A 25,959-nucleotide genomic window follows, 5' to 3' on the forward strand; every position below is an offset into this window, starting at 1 on the left:
TATGGGTTTGATAAGACTCATACCCGTGAATTCGGGTCAAATGCATGAGAAGCCTCCATTTAAAAATCAAGAAAATCCGATGACTCCAAAAAAAGGGGAAGCGATCACATCGCGACACATAGGATTTTTGGGTTTTCGTTTATATATATTATAGATTTTTTACTACTCCCGTTAAACCTAGTGACATTAATCTCAACATGTTCGCACACTTGTGGTTAGGATGCGCGAATAACTGGATATTGATCATAAGTGCAAATTGCCATAAAAAATTTATGAATGTGAGGTAATAACTTGAGAAAGATGGTAGAGTTATGAATGAAATGCATAAAAGGTTGAAACTCTTGGAATACATAACTGGTTTTGATTGATTTTAACAAAACTCGTCAACAAAGACAAATTTAGTTCAAAATTTGTTTCCGTCAACGGGTTTTGAATGGATATATATGGAATATTCAAATTAAAGGGGACTCTCTCTCCTAATTTGACGCATTCTGAGAACTTTCCTTTTTAATTTAGACGTAATCGGACGTACGTTACGGGACGTTTACAAACACTATTGAACAAACATGACATTTGTTAGGCTAAGGGTAATGGGGCTTGGTTGAGCCCCAAGTGATCCAATTAAAACCGACACGTAGGTGATGACATGGCCCTGGATCAAGCCCCTCAACCAAGCCCCAAATATGTAGTAATCCAGGTGATCCGAGGCTTGATTGATTTTCTTTATTGTTATACACACAAATATAAATTAAAATACTTTATTAAAACAAAAATAAAAAGGAAAAGACAAAATGGCAAAACTCGTCCTTTATGTTTGCACGTTTTTTCAATAGTCGTCATTTAGCAAACTTAATGACAATGAACATCCTTTAAGTTCAAAAAACCTTGCACGGTTCGTCCTTTTCTCTAACGAGGGTTAGTTTTTATAGTTAAATTCAGTCATGTGCACCTCATGTGAGGGCAATTTAGTCTTTTTACCCCCAGGGGTTGTTTGTGTAATTAATTTAAAATTTTGATCTTTATATAAATAAAAAATTTTCTTTTTAACCATCTTCTTCCCCAAACATTACCCACTATCAACACTCAACACCACAACCAAACACTAGTGCACCACCCATCATCATCATCGTCGTCGTCGTCTCAGAAACCCTAGATCTACCACAACCATCGCCACCACCATAAAAAATTTCACCAATTTCTATATTATTTTAACTTTCCGAATCTTTGACCATCTTCACCCCACCCACCACCATGGCCGGAGACGATCTCAGCCCCACCCCCACAGCCGTCGCCGTTGGAGTTCAGATCAACCACCGCCGCCGCCTGCCGGACTTCCTCCACTGGCCGAAACCAATCTCAACCCCACCCCACCGTCGGAGTTCAGATCAACCACCACCGCCTCTTGCCGTCACTTATGGTCCCACCTCCAATACAACCTCGTTAGCGTCATCATTTGCTCCGCCGTCTTAGTATTCGAATCCACCGACTGACCCGACCCAAACCCATGGAAATCCGTGTATTAAAGGTTCTGACCCGGGTTAATGATTGATGACTGTTAAGCTTTAAATAATATTATAGTTTGGTGGAATTTGATGATTGTTAATGATTGGAAATTGGTGAGCAGAATGGCTCCAGTTAATGATTGATGATTGTTAGTGATCTAGATCATTCGGATCCATCGATTACGCCGGTGGAAATTGGTGGTCGCAACATCAGGTGATGGCGGCGAAAAATGATAGTGGTGGCGATGGCTGGTTGTGGTGGTTGCTTGGTGATGGTGGTAGTTCTATGTTAGAGAGAGAGGGGGGGGGGGATGTGAAGACGATGAATGTTAAAGCGAGAGAGAATGAAATGGTGGGTGAAAAGATTAATTGTTTTTTTAATAAATAGATAAAAAGACCAAATTACCCTCATGTGCAGGCACATGACCAGATTTAACTAGAAAAATTAACTCTGTTAGTGATAAAGGACGTAACGTGATAGAGATTTGAAACTTAAATGATGTTCATTGTCATTAAGTTTGCTAAAGGACGATCATTGAAAAAACGTGCAAACATAAATGACGAGTTTTGCCATTTTGTCAAAGGAAAAAAACATGAATTTAAAATACATAAAAATAACGTTTTTATTTTTTCCCGCCAATTTCTTCCGAATAAGATCTTTTTTTTTCCTCCATTATCGCTTGGTCGGATAGCGGTAGGTGGCTAAAGTCTTTAGCTAGAAACGCCAAACTCTTGAACCGATTTTTTGTGTGTCGAGCTTCACCAATCGAGAGGAGGGTACTTGACAATTCGTTAAATTTTATCTCGAGCTTCACCTATCCGGTTTTCTTCTCCTTACCTTTTTGAAATTGTTCAGTGGGTTAGCCAGCTCCAGTTGTGTGTTTATATTACCGTAACCCGAGCCCGACATGGTTTTAAATTTGAGAAACTTAGAGAGGTTTTTAAATTATTAGAGAGAAATGTAATGAGAATAATGTGTTATTGTTATAAAATGGGGTAGTTATTTATAGTGGGTTGAATTAAAAAAAATCACATTTAATAACGCCAACGACTATTTTTCAAAAATTTTACTAACCAACAGCTAGTTGATCGCCCCGCGATCCCGGCCACAGGGCTCGTCCGCGCCCCTGATCACTTGATTGGTGTAGTGGTGTTTGCGAGCCACCTAGGCCGCCACCTGGACCGCGCCGGCTCCTTCACCCCCCGTTACCCCTGGCCTTAGTGTTTGTTCGTTAAACTTACCAAACAAAACTTTTTTGTCCGTGTCCGGTTCATTTATTAAACAAACAAACATAAACGAATTTTCAACTATTTTTTTATACAGAAAACAATTTTTTACTACACCCGTGAAACCCGGATACATATAAATCTGAACACGTGAAAACTTGCGGGTCGAAATTTTAGGGCTCCATTTTCCCTCTAAAAAATTCAATTCAATTCAATTCAATTCAATCATCGTCAAATAATCCCCCCCAAATTTCCCTCCATTTCTAATTAAAAAAAAACCCTAACCCCACTGTCACAATAGTTTCATCTCTTTCACTCGACACAACAACCGAACTCCTGTTTCAACGCTTCTGCAATGTTTCTTCCTTTCTAAATATTCTATTTTTTATGTGTGTGTGTGTGTGAATCAATTGTGAAATTAACATTATGTTTGTTATTCCGAGACAGGTGATATAATAATAATAATAATAATATGGGTGATAAAGATAATAACAGTGATGATAATAAATCCTCCGATTCGGATAGCAGTGGCACTTGGGATTTCGTCGACGGAGACACTCAAATCTTTGATTCTCTTACTTCATCCTTCGGTAACAATCTGTTTTAGTACTCAAGATTTGATCAATTTTAAGTGAAAGTTGATTACTTTATCACTTATTTCACTGGTAAAATTATTTCCTTTTTGTGCATTTTGTTACAATCAAATATTTTGGTTTTCTGTAAACAGTGTTGTAAAAATCACGATTCAGTGCCGATGACTTGATGGTTAATTGCTAATCGGTATGCTACCAATGTGATTTCACCTACTCAGACAAACAAACCGGCCCAAATCGGACCTTGGTTCTAACCCGTTAACGCGATTTCCCAACTCGATCCATGAACTATTATGTTAATTTTTTAGTTTCAATACCTATCATTGGTCCGACCTGCCATTGACCTGCCCTAGACCTGCTATTTGACTTTGTTAATCACTATGGAAACTCGTTCAATTGATCGTATCGATGCACATGAGCTTCAGATCAAACAATTGCAGACTAATGTCACTGAAATCAAATCTACCTTGAAGTTACTGGAAGAGGAACGGGCTGAATCGGTGGAGTTTCGAAAGGTGTTTCTCGACTGGATGAAGCAACAAGAGACGAGACTCGATGATGGTTCGTTTCCATCACTTATTCCAGACGACGCAGCCGATCCCAGTCTTGAGGACAAGACTGTTTTGAAGGGGAGAGTAATGATAGGAATCATGTTATAGTTTCTAGTCTAAATGTCATTTGTCTATTTTAGGAGGGGGTTAAGTGCAACTTCTATTTTATAAATATGTATCAATAACTCCTTAGGAGGTAGGGAGAATATTATTCGGTTTGTTAGGCTCTTTGCTTGGCATTGAGAGAGGGCAAGTCCCGGGAACACTTCGGTGTTAGTATATCGAGTTAGTTGTAGTTCCCAGTCTTGAGGGCAAGACTGTTTTGAAGGGGGGAGTAATGATAGGAATCATAATCAGGTTTATCGTTAATTGTCATTTGTCTATTCTAGGAGGGGGTAAAGTGTAATTTCTATAAATAAGGATCAATAGTCATTTAGGAGGGAGGGAATAGAATTGGTTAGTTATTAGGCTCATTGCCATGTGCATGAGAAGGGCATAGCCCGGGACCACTTAGGTGGTTAGTTATCTTGTAGATCCTTGTGATCATCATCTTCTCCATAATAATATTTCAATTCCACCATTGTTGTTCATTTTGAGCTTCGATTTAGTTTCAATACCTATCAGCGTTTGTATATCAGTCAAATGAATGGTTTTGACCGATTTTCACCTAAATTTGACTGATTTGAGCGGGCTTTGACCGACTACCTATTTGTTGGTCTGATTAGCTGAAATTGAATTAGTGGCATACCGATAAATCGGTGTCTAACCGTGATTTTGACAACACTGTTAAATCACTTTCTTTGTGCATTTTGCGACCTAGTATATAGAAAAATAAATCAAAGATTTTGGTATCTTGTTAAATGTTATTTTTTGCTGGCATACAATAATATACATAAATGAATGTTACAACAAGATATTTTTGAACTTTCAGCCCGAATAATTTTGATTTTTTTTTGTCTTTTGAACTAGGTAATATTTATGATGGTGATGTACAAAGCACTATTCCTTTTGATGACACTGTTGTGTGTGAAGATGAGTTAGCAACTCAAGTGATGGACTCTGATGATGAAACTCAAGCGGTTAACATTGGTGGTGAGACACAAGCGGTGAATCTTGATGCTGAATCTGAAGAGGTGGATCTGTTTGACGAGACTCAGTTATTCAATGATTATGATACTGAAGAAGTTGTAGTTAGTGACCATGAAGAAAGTGAAAAGACTGAAATAGTGGATGACTCCGATGAAGATTCTTTCAAGCCAAAAACAGATTGTGAAAGGAGTGAACAGCGTGCTTCAGGTAGTTGATGAAATTTTATTTGACCCGCTTGACCCATTAATATTGATATTTTTTTACATGACAGGAGTCGGTTTCAAGAAATTCACTTCAATCCGTGCAGCATCAATGAGAGCTGCTGGTCTGGCAGCACTTAACAAGGCTTCTAAATTAAGTAAAAGTCCATCACACCCCAGATTAAATTCGGAACCTGACACCGAACATAGGAGAATACTATTAGGTAAAAGTAATTCTGTTGACTTGGATAAAGTCAACAAGTCAACTGATGGTCGAAAAACTGGAAGTAAGTTTCGAAAAACTGCTAGGAAACTTTTTGATGAGGACCCACTTGCTGGTGGTAAAGATTCAAATGACAATTCTGACCTTGGTTATATTGATTCTCAAGAACCTGGAGATGCATCACAAGCAAATGCACTTGATTTTGTGGATAACTTTTTAAAAGTTAATATTGAGTGTGATGATAATTATGGCATTAGAAAGTCAACTGGAGGTAAGTCAAAGCCGGTTTTAAGTGCTAAAGGGACTCAAATGTTTGCTAAAAGTATTGATCTTATTGATGGAGTTGATAAAAGACGAATTTTTGATTGGGATGGTAAGCCTGAAGATAATGGAGAAGGTGAATTTTTTGCCAAACATAAGGAATTATATTTTGCTAGTGGCGGTCGGAGGCGCAAATCTTCCATTTTTTCTGAAAGCAGGAAATTGGGGCGGTCTGACTAGAAATTGGCGTTGGGTAAAAATAAAGAAAATGAAAAACTGAATAAAAGGTTAGAAACAGTCACAAAGCTTTCAAGTGTCCGGAAAAATCTTATTGATGAATTGGATGAGCAGGCAACGGATATGCCAGGTGGCAGGGATGTTCAAGAAACAACCGAGGCTCGGTTTGACACTCAAATGGCTGCTGAAACGAAGAAAGGCGTATGTCTTGGGCTGCAAGCAACTGGTCTTGTTTCTACTAAAACCAAGAGTCATCATAAAAGTCAACCCCGGTCCATGACTAATAACGGAGTCAGGATAACACGGTCAAAGTCAAAGATGAGCGGTGATCAGATCAAAGAAGTGATGCAGGCTAAGTCAGCTGCTAAAAAAAGTGAAGATTTTGCTCATGTGGCGTCTGATGTGGTGAAAAGAACAGGAAAAGTGTCTTTGAAAAGAAGAGAAGTTGACTCAGTAGAGGCTCCGGTTACACCTGTTGACCAAACGCCAGTCAAGAAACAGTGTATTCAATATGTTACACCTGTCGCTCCGCGAACAAGGCAGTCATTGAGGTCTAATCAGTCAGAAAAAGTTAAAAGAAGTCGCCAGAAGTTGTCAACTACAAGAAAAGAAACCGGTGCACAATCTATCTCTAGATTAACAAGGTCAAAAGCTTCTACTTTGACCGAACAAGAAAAGGGATTAATAACAGAAAGAATTGAAAAAAGTCCTTCAGTTTGTCCTACTCCTGTTAACTGTCCAACACCCATAAAAGAATCATCTCCAATTTGCATGGGGGATGGGTATAAAAAGCAGTCATGCAGGTCATTAGGCAGGCTATCATGCATTCAAGAAGTTTGTAGCCTGTTTTCAACAGAACGGTTAATTAAATCTCCAAACAATGATACAAGTCAGAGAAAAGATGCCTCTTTGATTCGTGTTCTTTTTAGTCGCCACTTAGATGAAAATATAATCAAGAATCAGAAAAAGGTTTTATTTTTACTCTTTTACTTGTTTGTGACTTCTATTAATCTTATTTTTGATTGTCTGCTTTTTTGCTAAGCATTATTAATATAAACCATCACAGATTTTATCTCGATTGGGGGCTGCAGAATCTACTTCAATGTCGGATGCAACACATTTCATAGCAGATGATTTTGTTCGAACAAGGAATATGTTGGAAGCAATTGCTTTTGGAAAACCAGTAGTTACGCATCTTTGGCTTGAAAGCTGTGGGCAAGCTTGTTGTCACATTGATGAAAAAAATTTCATACTCAGAGATGCTACGAAAGAGAAAGAATTCGGCTTTAATCTCCCAGCGTCGTTGGCCCGTGCCCACCAAAATCCGCTTTTAAAAGTAAAGAAACTAGTGTGTTTAAATTTGTCATACAATGATATTATACCAGTATGCTTTTTTATTAATAATTTTAACATTTTATGCAGGGATACAGAGTTTTGATTACACCAAATACAAAACCTGGTAAAGAGATATTATCAAGCTTGGTTAAAGCAGTTCACGGTGTGGTATGTATCATGTTATTTTAACTTGTGCAATAATTTATTATTATTATTATTATTATTATTATTTTTTATTTTGATATGAGTTGTGTGAGTTTAATTTCAGGCGATTGAGCGAATGGGCAGAAGTTTATGGAACAATAATGAAGTTCTTGAGGGACTGTTGATTCTATCATGTGAAGAAGATTATGCAGTCTGTTTACCTTATCTTGAAAAAGGTTTTTATGGCTACTAAAAAAAAAAACTTTTTTTGGGTAAAATAGTTATAGGATAATAATTAACCATGAGTTAACTTCCATGTCTTATGTTAATGCAGGTGCTGCAGTTTATGGTTCGGAGCTTCTTCTCAATGGAATTGTTACCCAAAGGCTGGAATATGAAAGGTTGGTCCATACAACACCTCTCAAACCATCTTATTAATAGATTACATTGTACATGATGGTGATTAATTACATTTTATATGGCAGATATCGCCTCTTTTTGGATCACATGAAGAGAACGCGATCAACAATTTGGGTGAATAAAGATGACAAGTGTAAGGCTGTTGGTAGAGTGAAATAAATGGCCCTCTTGACTAATAGTTAAGTGAATGCCTTTGCACATATGATCACTAGGTGTCTTATCTTTTATAAGTGTTTCTAGTTTTAGTATGTGAATGAAGCATGATAGTTTATTTATTTCTTTGGATTTTATAGATGTAACATGTTACTTGGACTTTTAGGGTCAGACATCTTAATCTTATAGTATCAAGAACCATTTACAATATTTTAGGTTTTGAATTTGGCAGTTTATGTACTTTTAAAAAGTTATTTGTGGGTTTGAGCCTCATGGGGTGTGCATATTGACTAGTTTTCAGGTGCTAAACAGAATATTTTTTAAATAATGAAATTATATAATATTACTAAATGCAAATTGTGAATCCATTTTGTGTCATGTACTTCTTTTCAAGTTTGTGTCATTTATGTTGGTGATTAAGACTTGCTTGAGACCAAAAGAGAATCAGAATACATTTGACAAAGTTTAGCATAAAATAAATGCTCACTTGTTCAAGATTATTTTAATTTCAGGTACATAAGAACCTTTGGGTTTTTAGGGGTGAAAAGGTTCTGAATGTGAATCACCCTAACGGGGGCTAAGGGGCAACCGCGCAACGCCCTTAGCGGGTAGTTGCTTAAAATATGCATGGTCGGTGAGAAGTTGTATAAAAATAGTCATTAATAGGAATCTATACTATATAATAAATAAAAGTTTTCTCATGTCATATGTCATTCTCTTATGCATTCTTATTTTTTTTTCCGCTTCTCTCTCCTATTAATTATACATTAATTATAAATACTTTTTAAAGTTCTTTATATATATTTTTTGTTTAATAATTTCTTTAATTGCTTTTACAAAACGTATTTTATATTTTTGAAAAACGTTAGGTTTATTTATAAAACATTTTTATAAACTTAACATTTTCATTATTCAACGGATTCATTGTTAAAAACACGTGAATCTTTAATTGAACCCGACTCGTCTTCTTTTCACCTTAACAACAATATCTTTCTTTCTATCCATATTTTGTCGATCAAAACCATATTGATTCTTCTTTACTGTACATTCTTCAACTAATCGAACGTTTTCTTCTATTGATGGTTGGTTCGTATTGTTTCGATTGTACCGTTAATGTTCTCATAATACTATTTTACTTGCTACCATATTTTTAGTGTATTATCTAATGTTGTATCGAAAGCAGTATTTAGAGATTTATGATTTATTTTTAAGTTTGTGAATAGTAGTTATAATTAAATTTCGGACTTACTTAATGTATTACTTAACTTTATTTATCAAAAGTTATCACTTACAAAATTTAAGTTGTCCAGCCCGTGTAAGACACGGGTACATAACCTAGTTAATTATAAATTGGGGATGCTACTGATCCCTGATAGTATATAAGTCCGTACAGTAGCAACTTGGCTCATCAATGGCTAGTGGGATTGAAAAACAATCAATGAGCAACAAATGGTTGGCACCAAGTCTGAGCAGTGATAATTGCGATCAATGTTAATTGGTAACTAACAACTTCAACGATGAGAAATCATAAACAGCACTGACCGACCCTATAACAATCATAAAAGATAAATCATAAAGAACATGATGCCGAGTTAGCATCACAAGAACGACTAACCGAGTTTATCAATTAGTTTGCAAAATTAGCGACAAGAAAAGATCAAGCTGTTTGTTTCCTAACAGGATGTTGGGTAATCTGGTGGCATGAAACTATGAAAGCCAATGATACATCACATCCATCACCTCAGATAATCCAGAATTCAAATAACAAACTTACGCACAAAATTCTTAAAAAACCGCATCATGTTCATTAAATCCCAACAATAAAACCGATTATAAGAAGCAAAAACACGGTTGAATCTTTTTCATTACGAAAAAGTTTTACAAATAAAAACACACCCTCGAGAAAATAACAAATACCAACATTTTCCAAGTCCGGGGGAGGTTTTTTCTTCTAGCTAATCATGTGGAAAGAAGAAAGTTTTTCCTAAATGGTTCAAAATATGGCTTTATTCAAATATGCATACCGATGCCATATAAACATATGAACGTGGCTAAACCAGAAGATCGTGTCATCGAACCATCAAGCCGCTAAACAAGAATTTGGGTCAAATGGCTCACATTTTCACAACAAAAAAACACAAAGCGTTTAGGGCCTCAGTTTCCACCATGGGTAGTGGTACTACTACTGCTACCAGTTGATTGAGAAGCTTGCATACTCTTTGAGAGACTTGATCCGATGGAACTGCTTGGCGGCATGGCGGCGGTGGTGGTGGAAGTGAGTTCTGGCCTGAGTTCCGATGAAGAGGATGATGGTGCTAAAGTTCCAATGTACGAGCCGACAGGGTAGGGTGCAACTGGCATATCGGCTAGTGAAGATGCAGACGGGCTGTAACTTAATGTTCCCATTGGATGATCATATTTGCACGATGGCCCAAATTTACACACCCCATTTTGTGCATAATGTTGACAAAGTGGTGCACCCTGAAACACCGGGAAAAGATTAAAACACTAACAAATTAAGCATCAGAACGCAAAAAATAAAGGATGCTTACTGGACGAAGGGGAAGGCCCATTGGGCCGAGGACAAAATTTGGGCTTGGTGCAGTCCATTCCAGTGGATGATGGTATCTACACGAGGCACCAAATTTACAATCCCCTGTATTCATGTAAAACTGACATTCAGGTTCACCCGGCCGTTGGGGAAGCGTATGCTCATTTTGACTTTGGGTGAAAGGGTAAGAATGGGCCGATGGAGATAACTGAGTCATTGCGTATGCGGGCCCCCCTCCAAAAACAGGCTGTGTATTAGGAGAGGCTGCTGGATGTACAGGTGCCTGCACGAAATTTGCATTTTGTAAACGAGGCTGTTTATTCAGGACTGCTAATTAGATAATCAGTAAGAATTTTAATCCAAACATATAGGAGATGGTATCCATTATCCAAATGTTAATTTGGTGGTAAAAAGCCATATTAATCTGTTTAAATTAGGGGCGTGCACTTTAGGTTTTATGTTTTAAAATAAAGATTTTCGGTTTGGTTTTGCTATAAACCAAAAACCGAATGGTAACCAAAAAACCCGATTTTTAAGTAATTTATAAGAAATTAATAAATGGTGTAGCCCACAAAATTTAGGTCCAAATGTGTAACAATTAAAAGATTTAGACCCAAATTCATTATTTTAGGTTTTTTCTTTCTGCCCAAAAATCGCAAGCCTAGATGGTCAAAGCGAAAAAACCAAATCCAAACCAAACCTGCTGCAAAACACAAAAACCCAAATTGAGAAAACCTAAACTGCAAGATTCTCAAAAACCCAAAAACCGAATTTCGGTTTTGATTTGGTTCGAGCCCAAAATCGACCCATGCACACCCCTAGTTTAAACATTTAGCAAATTCTAACTGATAGATAATAAACCAACAGACATTTTTTTATAAATTGTTGAACGATTCAATACCAAGACAAGACAATTCACTTTTTTTTTTTGTTTATCAAATATAACTAATTATATATAATATATTCTTCGCACCTTTCGTGAAATAATTATAACACATAACTCCACTAGCTATATATTTTAACGGTATTAATGACGATGAAAAATGCGAGTAACAAATGGAGTTGTAAGAAAGTGATCTTAACATTTTCTTAAAATAACATGCTCTGTTGCAGCAAACTCATTATTACAACTTCAACTCACAGTATCTGATAATAAGTTTTAAAAGGCACATCCAAACACCCATAAAAATTAACGAGTCACGATAATCGAATAATCATGGCCTATTCACAAATAATCAGATACCTGGTAAGGATTCCAACCCGGATACGGAACCATTCCAGGTGGGGTCAGCATTGGAGCAGGGAGATAGGGGCCAGGAACAAAAGGAGGCCTAGCAACGGTTAATACACCATACGGTTGAGAAGAAACAACAGAAGGAGATTGCACATTTGGGTACATAGCAGAAGGCATGGCGGACAACTGTCCGCCCGTGAGTGGCTGTGGCGGTGATGGTAATATGCCAGCTGGCTGTGGATGATGGAATTTACATGTGGCACCAAACTTACATTGCCCTGTTTTCAAATAGTATGAACATTCTTTTCCACCCTGCATAATAAAAATAAAATAAAAAAATCTTGAGGTTAAAGAGGTTATTATGGGGATTGAATGTGTAATAAAGTGAAGAACTGACAGGACGCAGTGGATATCCGGATACGTTTAATGGCACGGTTGTTGATGACCCGATCCCCTGTCTAGGATGATGATATTTGCAAGAAGCACCAAATTTGCACATTCCCGTTCGCATATAATACTGGATATATCATGCATGTCACATAATTATCATGTATAATGCGAATTTGGAGTTCATAAAATTTATATAACAAAAGCTACAATTATAAATATAGCATGATAAAATGGGTAGGTCGGTCACCTCTATATCCATGCATCAACTTTTAACAAATAATTAGCGTGTTAAATAAGATTACAAAATGTATACTATTATATCCCAAAATATATCACAGGAAAACAACAAAAACAATTTTAAGAAAAAGTGGAATTAGTGCATTTTTTAGTTAATTGAATGCCAATTTTACCCTTTCAAAAAACAAAAGCTTTAGACTGTTAGGAATGTACAATTAACGCAAATTTGTGATGGATGTAACTATCTACAGGATTACTTTATTTGGAAATAGGCAACTATTTTGGGACAAACTAAAACATAAAAGTGGACAAAATTTTAGGAACCGAGGGAGTAACAATAATGTTATTTTTTTTAATAAAGTGATTTAGGATGTTGTGAGCCTTAAAATACACTTTGTAGGTTAATGGGTCGAAATTGCGACATCTAGATCCCAGTGGTTGTTTAGTCTATCGTGACAAACTAAGAATAGAGAGAAAACAAAGCGTTGGATGTAAAGTTTTAGTAAAGCAAAAGCAATTTTATGAAACCAAAATAGCACGAAAAAAGGAAATACAGCTTAAACAGAAAGAAGTAGCAAAACAGTGTTCTTTATTGAATATAAAACTGTAGAGAAAAACGATGATAGAAGCTAAAAAGAAGTATGGGTAAATTTGAATAGAAAGAACCAAATTGAGAAGTAACTTATGCTTTGATGTTAATATCATAACCACGTTGTTCATGTCAACTTCCGAACTTATATAATTGGTGATGCGATTACAGCTCTTGTGAAAATCGAAAACTAAGCAAATAAGAAGCCAAAAAACTCATTCGAGAAATCCCAGTAGGGTTCTTTGACCTCATAAAACGCAATAATCCCCGATACTAAAAAAAAAAAAAAAAAAACCTTGTATGAGTTTAAATCACTTTCTACCTAAAAGTAGATACCCATTCAAATAAGAAAATAGATAATGATCCCTAATAAAAAGAAAATATAACCATGCAAACATCCAAACTTTTAATCTCCTCCAAGCTTGGCTCATCTAATCGGCTCCTCAAACGCGAAGTGATGATGTCAAGCCGGTCGCGTTTGAGGAGCCGATTGGATGAGGCGATCAGCTACGCTTAAAGTAGATTTGAAGTTTAAAAATTTTCATGGTTATCTTTTATTTGATCTTGAATCATTTCTTTTGATCACGGGCCATCATCTTTTTCTTTATTTAAATGGTTACGTGTCTTTAGGCAGGGATCGATTAAAACTCGTATAAGTAATTTTTTGTTTTAGTTTTGGGGGATTGTTACGTTTTATGAAATCAAGTAACCCTACTGGAATTTTGTTGAAGCGGTTTTTCAGCTTGCTGTTTGCTTAGTTTTCGATCTTCATGTGAGTTACATCACTTGGAAGTAAATGTGAAGTGGAAATTATGAACCAAAAGTTTGGATTTCTCTGTTTGGGAAACAATAAGTTATAATGTAAGTAGTTTAAATAATCTTAAATGTTCAATCTAAAGATCTTTATGAAAAAAAGATACAATATACAAGAACTAGAATAACTTATCACACTGGCATTCAAGTTGAAAAGCATTAATAAAAAGACAATCTTTTGAGCATCATAACAAGATTCACATTCTTTTTAATAATACATAAAACAAATCATAAACAAAGTACCTGGCACACAGGCTGACCAACTCGCTCGGGAAACCCCCCTCCACCGCCCCTCATAGCTCCAACAACCTGCAACGACCATCAACCAATCCCAAACTTAAACGAAATCCACAAATACCCAAATCATAAAACTCAAACACACCCACATATGATCACATTAACCCACATAACAAACCAACAAAATGCACAAACATAAACACACAAACCGACATAAAGTTCGAAACTTTACCGAGCCACGGTCCCTCGGATGGTTAAACCGACACCGCGAACCATACCCGCAAAACCCAGTCCTCAAATAATAGATGCAGTCAGCTTCATCCGGCCGTTCCGGATACGACTCGGCCTCATCTCCTAATCCTAATTGCCACATAGGCTCTGCATTTTCAATCAAATCCCAAATTAAAACCAAAATCCCAAATTAAAATCCTTTAATATTATGAACTGCACTGCACTTACCTTCAAGGCCTAATTGATCACCAGATGAACTCCATTCGGTAACCCGATCCGACTGCTGCATCTCCATTATACACCCAAAACACAATATATATAATATAATATAATATATAAGGAAATTTACAAATATGTATGTATATAATGAATCTATCAACAATATCCACACAAGATTCAAGGGAATCCAAAAGGGTAAAATCTTAACAATCTGGGTTATCGGATCGGGTCATAAATCAAGAGAAAGATGAGATTTTTATATTAGGGTTTGTGTGTTAACCTATTGCGCACACACACACACTGCGTCTGGTTTTAGTTTTCGCTTTCTCTCTCTGACTGTCTTTTTCTTTTTATTTTAAGTTTATTTTTTTCGTGCGTTAGTTGATATACGCGCCAAATACAGGAGACTCCGAGACTGGCTGTATTATTATTATTATTATTATTAATTTATTTTTTTTATTTTTTTTACGGTGACTTTCACAGTGAAGCTATCTTACTGCGCGAACCCCGCCACCCTATTCAGGCCAACTATGTTGACATGATCGGGATCCACGCTGACATCCGAGTTTGGCTTGGTGTTCCCGGTAAAACCCAGTTGGCTTACCCCGCCCGAAGGCACGACAGCTCTGGTAAAATCCGGTCAAAATCAAGATTCGAACCCGGGTCATCCATCATATTCCTGCCATTGAGGCAAGTCCCGCTAGTTATTATTATTATTATTATTATTATTATTATTATTATTTTCTTTGAAGAAGAATATATGGCAATGGTGGCCTTTAGATTTGCTACATGTTGAAGCATGAAATGAATCTAACCTGACCCATGATGATGTTTCCACGGATGTCGAGATGAACGAACCACGTCTGGATCTTCTTCTCCGGTTGCTTGAGATCTGCAATGGCCTTTTGGGGGTGTGGAGGTGACTGCTAAGAAATCTCAAGGATCTCTTGTTTTACAAACACAAAAATATGGTTGTGGCTCTTCTTGAGCATCCCCCCATAATAAGGAGGTGGAGACCTCCTTATATAGAGAGCCTCATGGCCACCATCATGGTACCCTAATGGGTCTGGCCCAGTTAGGGTTACCTCCACAAAATCCCCTCAGCCCAATAACATTGTATTAGTCCATATAATAAAATAAGTCAAACATAATAAATTTAGGGTCGTAAAACCGGGTTTAGTACCATACCCCTACAAGCCCCCCAAGTCCAGTGTTGCTCCTAGGCGCGCAAGCGTTTAGGTGGAGCGCTGGACTTTATGAGGTGCGCGTCTCGATAATAATGTAACATAACTTGCGCGCGTCTCGATAATAATGTAACATAACTTGCGCGCGAGGCGACTTACGAGCTGTAAGAATAATAAAGCTTGCGCGCGAGGCGACTTACGAGCTGTAAGAATAATAAAGCTTGCGCGCGAGGCGACTTACGAGCTATAAGAATAATAATGACTGGCCCACAAGGGCCTCCTCTGCGCAGGATGACTATCCCGGCTTGTATTCAAAATAATAATGGAGGCACAAACGGCCAGATAATAATAATAATGTCATAGGCGTTTGCGCGGCTCGTAGCCGAACCTGCAAAAACACATCAACTAAAAGTGGATGTATTGCAAGGTTCCCATCCTCGGGCAAATTATGAGGTGTGCCCAACCTATGTTGGCGCGTGGCCGTTTGGGATATCACTAGGCTCCCGACCTTTATGTTTGGCGCGTGGCCATGTGGGATATTATTAGGCTCCCGACCTTTATGTTTGGCGCGTGGCCATGTGGGATATTATTAGGCTCCCGACCTTTATGTTTGGCGCGTGACCATATGGGATATTATTAGGCTCCCGACCTTTATGTTTGGCGCGTAGCCGTGTGGGATATTATTAGGATTCCCAACCTTTGAATAGGCGTGTAGCCGTATGGGTTTGAGGATTTCCAACCCTTTAGTTTGGCGCGCGGCCTATGGGTTTATGAGGATTCCCAACCTTTAAGTTTGGCGCGTGGCCTATGGGTTTATGAGGATTCCCAACCTTTAAGTTTGGCGCGTGGCCTATGGGTTTATGAGGATTCCCAACCTTTAAGTTTGGCGCGTGTGATACGCGCCACGCGCAGATGTTTCATGCGCATATGTGATATGCGTGAGCATATGCGATGCGTGAGCATACGTGATGCGTGAGCATATGCGTGAGCATACGTGATGCGTGAGCATATGCGATATGCGTGAGCATGTCATCTGCGGCACGCGCAGATGTGATATGCGTGAGCATGTGCGTGAGCATACGTGATGCGTGAGCATATACGTGAGCATACGTGATGCGTGAGCATATGCGATATGCGCCACGCGTATAGGTTTTGGCTCTGTGTCTTCATGACATCCTGATTTTAAGCCTCGTCTATATTTTGTGGGTTGACCCGCCCCACTCGATGTCAAGGCGGGTGCATACCCCCTTCAATAATCCCATGCGCAGCCCCGACCTGAAACCTCAACAACTATTTTTTGGCATGTGCTTTGCCTTAGTTGTGCTTAGGTATGTTATGGTCCAACTGCGCAATATGTGGGATGGATGCTATGAGTAATTTGAGCTAAGGCTCATATTATTGGGCTAAGGCCCTGACGTTTTAGAGTTAAAACTCGTCAACGCGTCTGAGCTTGAAGCTCGCGCATGTATGTTTTACTTCGTTTTATTTTTAGTTTGATGTCAATATAATGCTGTCATATTGCTCAAATTAATAAAAGGAAGTGTGAAACATGTATGCAAAAATCAAAATCAGGCTTGCACACGCATGGCGGCGGAGTCGTGACTCGCGGGCGTGCATGCATGGTGGTGAAGCTTGATCCTTGGCAGTGCGCATGTACGGCGGCGGAGTGGTGACTCGCGGGTGAGCATACGTGATGCGTGAGCATATGCGTGAGCATACGTGATGCGTGAGCATATGCGATATGCGCCACGCGCATAGGTTTTGGCTCTGTGTCTTCATGACATCCTGATTTTAAGCCTCGTCTATATTTTGTGGGTTGACCCGCCCCACTCGATGTCAAGGCGGGTGCATACCCCCTTCAATAATCCCATGCGCGGCCCCGACCTGAAACCTCAACAACTATTTTTTGGCATGTGCTTTGCCTTAGTTGTGCTTAGGTATGTTATGGTCCAACTGCGCAATATGTGGGATGGATGCTATGAGTAATTTGAGCTAAGGCTCATATTATTGGGCTAAGGCCCTGACGTTTTAGAGTTAAAACTCGTCAACGCGTCTGAGCTTGAAGCTCGCGCATGTATGTTTTACTTCGTTTTATTTTTAGTTTGATGTCAATATAATGTTGTCATATTGCTCAAATTAATAAAAGGAAGTGTGAAACATGTATGCAAAAATCAAAATCAGGCTTGCACACGCATGGCGGCGGAGTCGTGACTCGCGGGCGTGCATGCATGGTGGCGAAGCTTGATCCTTGACAGTGCGCATGTACGGCGGCGGAGTGGTGACTCGCGGGCGCGCATGCATGGCGGAGAGTTGCGTGGGCATGCATGGCGGCGAGTCTTTTGCGCAAAACCCACGTGCTGGTTTCCGCGGTGGTTTCCACGGGCGCTCACGCATGTCGGCGGAATGGTGACCCGCTGGCGAGCATGCATGGTGGCAGTCTTCTGCGCAAAACCCACATGGTGGTTTCCGCGGAGTGAGAATTCACGGGCGCGCGTGCATGGCGGCGAAAGTCTCCGTAATCTAGACTGTAATTTTAAACCTAAAGTCCAGGTCTGTAATCCAGATCTAGATCTGTAAATCAGATCTAGATAGATCTGAAGCTCGGAGCGGAGAGAATTTAAAACCATCACAGATCCGGAGGCTTGATCATCCAAATCAGGTAGTTTCTTTTTTGGATCTGTAGATCCTTTTCAGCTTCATTTTTGCACAGATCTGGAAGCCTCTTTTAGATCTATGGATCTTTTTGAGCTTTAATAGAACAAGTCTTGAAGCCTCTTTCTGTAAACTTCCAGATCTGGTTTTTCTTGGGAGAGATCTGAGAACCGAGACGAAGATCGAAGGGTAGTTCGTTGCCGTCCCACGGATGGCGCCAATGTCGAAGCATGAAATGAATCTGACCTGACCCATGACGATGTTTCCACGGATGTCGAGATGAACGAACCACGTCTGGATCTTCTTCTCCGGTTGCTTGAGATCTGCAATGGCCTTTTGGGGGTGTGGAGGTGACTGCTAAGAAATCTCAAGGATCTCTTGTTTTACAGACACAAAAATATGGTGGTGGCTCTTCTTGAGCATCCCCCCATAATAAGGAGGTGGAGACCTCCTTATATAGAGAGCCTCATGGCCACCATCATGGTACCCTAATGGGCCTGGCCCAGTTAGGGTTACCTCCACAAAATCCCCTCAGCCCAATAACATTGTATTAGTCCATATAATAAAATAAGCCAAACATAATAAATTTAGGGTCGTAAAACCGGGTTTAGTACCATACCCCTACACTACACGTGCACAAACACTCTTTATTTATATGTTTTTTTTAACAAAATTCTGATACCTTGTAGATGTAGTCAAAAAGATTGGTGAGTAAGTTATATTAAAATGTTGTTGACATCATATATACTTGGCTAGTTGGCCTCCATGACATCTTGCCTTTATACTTTGTTTGTATTTTCATATGTAAGGGTTATATTTTATTCGGAAAGATTGAGTTTTTAAATGGTAGTTGTGTTAAGTGTTAACACACCCTTGACACCTTCCCTCGTGTTATATTACTATGTTTGTTTTGTAGGAGATTATATTATGAAGGGTTAATTAGGGGTCCATGTGATATGCATGTGTAGGTGTAGGTGGGACAATGTTTAAAAACCGGCCTAGTGAAGGTTTATTGGACGGATTGGTTTAACGGATATATATAAGATCGGATAAAGTCGTAGTTTATTTTATTTTAAACGTTAAATAAATAATACAGTTAATCTTTTATTAGTACATAAACCATTTCTTTTACCTTTTTCCTATTACACTGGACTCTTTTTATTAGTTGAAAATTAAAATATCTACATTCTTTTGTTACGAATCCATCTATTTATTATTACCGTCTTTCTTTCTTAATTGTTTTTCATGTCATAATTGACTAGTCAAAATCATTCTATACATAAATTCTTTTTTCTTGTCTTAATTGACGAGTCAAAATCAAAACACTTAGTGTATGACCAGACTGCTAGCATCTATGGCTCTTGGTTTGATCTTATCATGAAAAATTGGGTATGAAACAAGTTACCACGAGTGACCCCATAAAAACAAATTACGTGATAAATTAAAAGAATGAAATGTAATCTAAGTGGTTAACCCTGTCTACTTTGAATCAACTTACCCAGTTTCAACTCATGTTGAGTGTGTCATTTATGTTTGTTGATATTTTGAAGACTGTATTAACATAATTATACTATAACACATATGCGATAGTACAATATGCTCATTAGACTTAGAACTAGGTTTTCCATCTTAAATACATTGATTATGCAGCTTAGATACTTTTTTTTTAAATAACATTGTTTAAGCATCGAACCACTACTCGATCACACCCGAGACGAGCATCTCAAGCAAGCCTTAAAAATACAAAGGCTGCTCATGGCAATGCAAAGAGCTAGTTGCACCATCCAAGTGTGCCATTAAAGAGTACATCGTGCTCACGCCACATGCATGCGCGAGTCTAGGGTACTGTAGGTCCCAGTATTGTTTGTTTTAAAAGAAACACTATACAAGAAGTGCTTCTCTTTAAAACCACTTCAAGGTTTTTCCTCCCATCTAAGTGAAACAAAAGAATAAACTTATTCCATTTTCTTCCAACTTCCATCTAATAGAAGCCCCCATAAACTACCATCGCTCATGTTTGCTTGTCATCATACGGTTTTTGTCGATCTTTAGTGCTTAAGATGTGCACAAATCATGTCGATCTTTTATGTAGTCGGTTTCACAGTTTCCTTACTATCAAGCTCATGTTGACTGACTTCACCGCAACATATATAAGTTACATACTTCTTACCATACAACATTTTGTAAGTAAACATTCCTTTGCTCTAATCATTATTGTTAATGTAAGAAAGTTCTACCACTATCTCAAGTGAATTATACATTACTCATGATAAAAGGAGTATGAGATGTTGCAACTAATGTTTAATATGAATAGACGATAATTTAAATATTAGGTGGTGGCAATCCTATACTAGTCTCCTTATGAACTATACAACATTTTTCGTTTATTTAAGTAGCAATAATTAATCTAAATGGATCTCTATTGTAGTATTGTTGCATACCAATGAGTACGTCACAATATAGGTCATAAAACGTTAATCATATTGAAGAAACACGGATCTACTCCCCTAGACGGGTCTTAGATCCAATGAATCCACAGGGTAGGATACGGATAACAACCAATACGATATAAACTTAACTTCCCGAAGTCCAGTGACGTAAACCTGCAAACAAACACTGTGAGCTCGTTACGGGAAGGACAAGAGAATGGGGTCTTCCCGTAAGCAACATCCGGCATGAGAATAAGTATAGCTCTGAAGGAGATAAAGTACTTAAGTATGTATAGAGAGTATGGTGGGAGTGAATGAATACCTCATGAAGATTGAGAGGGTATTTATAGCCGAAGGATGTGGAAAGGTGATTGGGCCAGCTGTCCTTTTCAGAAGATGCTCTTGTAACCACCTGGACACGTGTCCTCAAATGATAGGTTCGGTTATACGTTGCATGTGCATGTATAACAACCTGGACACGCATCCTTGTTAGATAAGATGATAAATAACCCTGGTCATGTGCACGGTTATAACGGCCTTGTCAGGTGTTCTTTATCTATTGGCCAAGAGATCACGTACTGCCCAAGAAAACATCTTGGTAAATCTTCTAGAAAGTAATTAGTTAATTACAGCTGTCCTGAGGCATTACCTCCTGGTCATCCAAGCAGACGAATGCTTCGTCCTGCGGATGACTTCTGAGGGTGCCAGGATGCTTCTGCATAGGACATATGGGTGTTCCTTCCTTAAACGGTTATGCAGGTGATTCATACGTTCTGGGGGTGTCTTACGAGGATGAATCCTCTGACCCCCAGGGGGTTCTTAAGGATATTTGGGTCTTTTTGGTATCCTACCTCTATATATCTCAATCATTATTGATCGTTTATATGAGTGAGAACATAATAATACAAATGTTACAATTAAGAAAGTCTAAATGAATGATCTTTTTTCTGTTAATATGTGAAAAACAAAGCCAAAAGTATAATAACAATATAACATGCCTTTACCTTCTTGATATATAGTATACTAGCTTGAGACCCGTGCATTAAACGGACAATTAATAAAAAAAATCATGTTTAATAATTAAGCGAAGTACAAACAAATAAATAAATAAACTTATCATGCATATTAAGAGAACTGTTATACATTAGTGTTTAAAATAATTTAAATATTTTATCATTTATTTCAATCATTCAAATTAGTAATTAATTTATTAACCATCCCTCACGTGTGGACTTGTAGGTGGCTTGAGTTTTTCAGTGGTGACACAAGTTCGAATCCTACTTGTGTCACTTTTGGATGGATATTGACAATGAAGGATTTGAGCTAGGCCTTATGCAAAGGTTGTCAGTTTGAACCCTAAGCCCACCCGGATTTCGTCCCACCGTGTGTTACGCCAGAGAGTGTTGCTATTGTGGTGGCACAACGCTGTCAAGTGGCAGTCGACGACATGGTTTCCTGAGAGAACACCCAAGCGAAACTCTTAAGCAAGTGGGCCCCCGGTTAAGACAACATAGTATGGTCAGAGTGTGGCATCGGGTCTCTCTAAATTTGGATTGTGCTGTAGTCTAAGTAAAAGAAAGTCGTCGTTCTAAAAAGCAAAAAATAAAAATATATATACAAAGAATATAAAAAAATAAAAAAAAATTAATGTTATTAACAACTAACTTGGTCTAGTGGCAAAGATGAATGTCTTACAACCAAATAGTTGTGGTATCTAGTCTCACTTGAGACATGGGGAGAAGAATTAGTTGTTAAAAAAAAGTATTTAATTTTATTAATTAACAAATAAATGGTAATGAAGGATTTAGAGATTTAATTGGTTTTAAATTGTGAGGATTAATGTGGAGATGACAAGTGGCAAAATATTGTAGTGTTTTATTAGAGAATATAGATAGGACATTCCAAGCGGACAAGACGTCAACAAGGGGCACCTATCTCATAGTCTCTAGTAATCATTCATGTATACCTTTTGTTATAATTGTTAAAAAATCTTTAAATACTATTAAATCAATATAATGTGGACACATGGCCTTCTTCTAGGCTGTCCACATGTGCAATCCAGTCTGCATGTTTTCATTCTCATGTTCTCTAATATGCTGCCACATGTCATCTCACACACTATTTAAACCTTAGAATTTTCCACCCTAATCATTTTAATCATTTTAATCTCCCCCTCTCTCTCTCTCTCTCGACTTCCATTCAGCATCTTCTATATTCCGGTAATGTATATCGAGATTAATCGTTTTCCGGTAAGGTTATATATTATACTTTAATGGCCAACAATGTTATATGATTTTCCGGCAAAGTTATATCTTTTTCCGGCAACTTTATATTTTCTTCCGGTTATTGTAGATCTAACCATTTTATCTTTATTTTCATTGTTAACTGATTTTTTAAAAATCAGTTTAGGTTTTAAATCAAAAACGGCGATGAAGCTAATATTTCTACGTATTTACGTTATTCCGGTAAGTTTTTCGTTTATGCGTTTTACCTATAACAATGGGTGTTTCATATTTATTTGAAGTTTAATATTTTTTCTGTTTTTTTTGTTATACATGTATTTCTTTTAGGTTCTAAATATAAATCAGCTTCATCCATATTCAGTTCATTATTTCGTTTTTCCGGTAAGACACATTTAAATTATCCGGTTATAAATTATAATTCTAATATTCCATAATATCAATGTTATAACAAAACTTTATTATTTCAGGTAATTTACTCGATTGATTTACGGAAAATTTGATTTTAGTTTTTTAATAAAAAACGGAGATACCATGGTTATTATCATTATTTGTTATTTTTCGGTAAGACATTTAAATTTATCGGTTATAAATTAAATATCAAATGTTCCATAACATAAACATTAATATTCTACTTTATAATTTCAGTGAATGTCATGAGTCATACAACCTAATTTCAATTTAAATTCTATGAAAAAATCCGAGATACCATGGTCATTCTCACAATTTCGTTTTCCCGGGTAACACCTTTAAAATTTTCCGGTTATTAATTATAATTAAAATAATCCATAATATCAATATTAATATTTGATTTTATTATTTTAGGTTATTGTCCCACTAATATTATCTAATTTCACGGATTGGGGATGACTTTATAAGATGTATTTTTTTATATTGATGTGTATTTATTTTTTGAATATTCATGTATATATTTAATTATCCCATTAATACAATTTATTTAGTTTGACTTTCCTTATTTGTTTAAATAACCGAATTAACATGAATATGGTAATTTAAATACTTTAATTATCCCAATCATACTTTAATTAACATCAATATTGAATATTGACTTTCATTATAAATAATGGTCCATAATAATAATAATAATGATTTGACTACAATATATTATTTTATATATATTTAAATTTTGACTATATTTTTAAACAAAACTTATATTATCGTATTTTTATAATTTACAAAACTATTTGATTTCTATTTATATTCTAATTTAAAAAATTTATTATCTTTATAAAATTGATCACCATATATAAGTATATATAATGGATAGTTATAAAATTGATCACGCACTCAAATTTGACTTTACATATTTAAGGTTAATGTAGGTCAATGCTTTGAATATGGTAGTTCTAAACAATTTTGGTATATGATTAACTATTAATTTATAATTAATGGTCCATAATAATAATAACTATTTGACTAAAATATATTTTTATATACATTTAAATTTTGACTATATTGTTATATTTAAACAACTTGATTTTAGAATCAATGATCAATAATTTAAATAATAAGTTGACTAAAATTTTCAAAGATAAGTTATATTACCTTATTTTGATAATATTTTGATAATTTACAAAACTATCTGATTACTATTTATATGCTAATTTCAAAATTATATTATCGTTTCTATTTATATTATATCTTACATAAATAAGTATATGTAATTGATAGTTATAAAATTGATCACGCACTCAAATTTCACCTTACATATATAAGGTCAGTGGAGGTTAATGCTTTGAATATGGCAATTCTAAACATTTTTGGTATATGATTAATCATTAATTTATAACTAATGGTCCATATTAATAACAATGATTTGACTAAAATATATTATTTTATATACATTTAAATTTTGACTATATTGTTACATTTAAACAACTTAATCTAATTGTGTTTATAAGGGCTAATAACTTAAGGATCATGTACAATATATACAATATACAATATTGTATATATATATAAAATATCCTTGGTAATTGTATACAATATACAATATTGTATATATATAAATTACAAATTCGAATTAACTTTCCGGCAATTGTATGCATCTTTGGTATATGATTTAGACTTTATTTTATAATAATGATAATGATTTGACTATAATTTTCAATCTTTATATGAACTTTACAAAAATAACTTATAGACTTTAATATTAACAAATCGAAATTCAAAATTATCTTCCAATCTATTTCATTTTTAAATCCAATATTATAATGTCTACAACTACTACGAATTATTTCGTACTTTCGTTTTAAATATTACCCGGGTTTGAAATATATTGTTAGTTTTAAGATTATAATTTCAAAATTTTATTATCGTTTCTATTTATATTATATCTTACATAAATAAGTATATGTAATGGATAGTTATAAAATTGATCATGCACTCAAATTTCACCTTATATATTCAAGGTCAGTGGTGGTTAATGCTTTGAATATGATAATTCTAAACATTTTTTGTATATGATTAACCATTAATTTATAATTAATGGTCCATATTAATAATAATGATTTGACTAAAATATATTATTTTATATACATTTAAATTTTGACTATATTGTTACATTTAAACAACTTAATCTAATTGTGTTTATAAAAGTTAATGACTTAAGGACCATATACAATATATACAATATACAATATTGTATATATATATAAAATATCTTTGATAATTATATACAATATACAATATTGTATATATATAAATTACAAATTCAAATTAACTTTTCGGTAATTGTATGCACCTTTGGTATATGATTTAGACTTTATTTTATAATAATGATAATGAATAATGATTTGACTATAATTTTTAACCTTTATATGAACTTTACAAAAATAAGTTATAGACTTTAATATTAACAAATCGAAATTCAAAATTATCTTCCAATCTATTTCAATTTTAAATCCAATATTATAATCTCTACAACTACTACGAATTATTTCGTACTTTCGTTTTAAATATTACCCGGGTTTGAAATATATTGTTAGTTCAAATACT

General features: G+C 36.1%; 3 protein-coding genes across 3 annotated transcripts; 2 read left to right on the forward strand and 1 right to left on the reverse strand.

Annotated features, from left to right (window-relative positions):
* Window positions 1–3,027: 3,027 nt before the first annotated feature.
* Window positions 3,028–5,886, forward strand: LOC143626226 (uncharacterized). Its single transcript, XM_077096372.1, has 3 exons — window positions 3,028–3,319; window positions 4,843–5,169; window positions 5,234–5,886. The coding sequence occupies exons 1-3, from the start codon at window positions 3,202–3,204 to the stop codon at window positions 5,884–5,886; spliced, it is 1,098 nt and encodes a 365-aa protein (XP_076952487.1). The 5' UTR covers window positions 3,028–3,201.
* A 120-nt stretch (window positions 5,887–6,006) lies between these two features.
* On the forward strand, window positions 6,007–8,219 carry LOC143626223 (uncharacterized). The gene is made up of 6 exons (XM_077096370.1): window positions 6,007–6,852; window positions 6,950–7,219; window positions 7,306–7,386; window positions 7,487–7,598; window positions 7,697–7,763; window positions 7,848–8,219. The coding sequence occupies exons 1-6, from the start codon at window positions 6,007–6,009 to the stop codon at window positions 7,939–7,941; spliced, it is 1,470 nt and encodes a 489-aa protein (XP_076952485.1). The 3' UTR covers window positions 7,942–8,219.
* Window positions 8,220–9,913: 1,694 nt separating this feature from the next.
* LOC143626224 (zinc finger CCCH domain-containing protein 34-like) lies at window positions 9,914–14,739 on the reverse strand. Its single transcript, XM_077096371.1, has 7 exons — window positions 14,446–14,739; window positions 14,219–14,364; window positions 13,993–14,058; window positions 12,118–12,237; window positions 11,730–12,032; window positions 10,488–10,769; window positions 9,914–10,416 (listed from the first exon to the last, which is right to left on the reverse strand). Exons 1-7 carry the CDS (start codon window positions 14,510–14,512, stop codon window positions 10,090–10,092), a joined length of 1,311 nt encoding a protein of 436 aa, XP_076952486.1. The 5' UTR covers window positions 14,513–14,739; the 3' UTR covers window positions 9,914–10,089.
* Window positions 14,740–25,959: the final 11,220 nt, after the last annotated feature.

The sequence above is a fragment of the Bidens hawaiensis genome, unplaced genomic scaffold (assembly GCF_021521415.1).
Source record: "Bidens hawaiensis isolate Kalapana, Puna unplaced genomic scaffold, B.hawaiensis_p1.1 tig00004283_1, whole genome shotgun sequence".
Lineage (NCBI taxonomy): Eukaryota > Viridiplantae > Streptophyta > Magnoliopsida > Asterales > Asteraceae > Bidens > Bidens hawaiensis.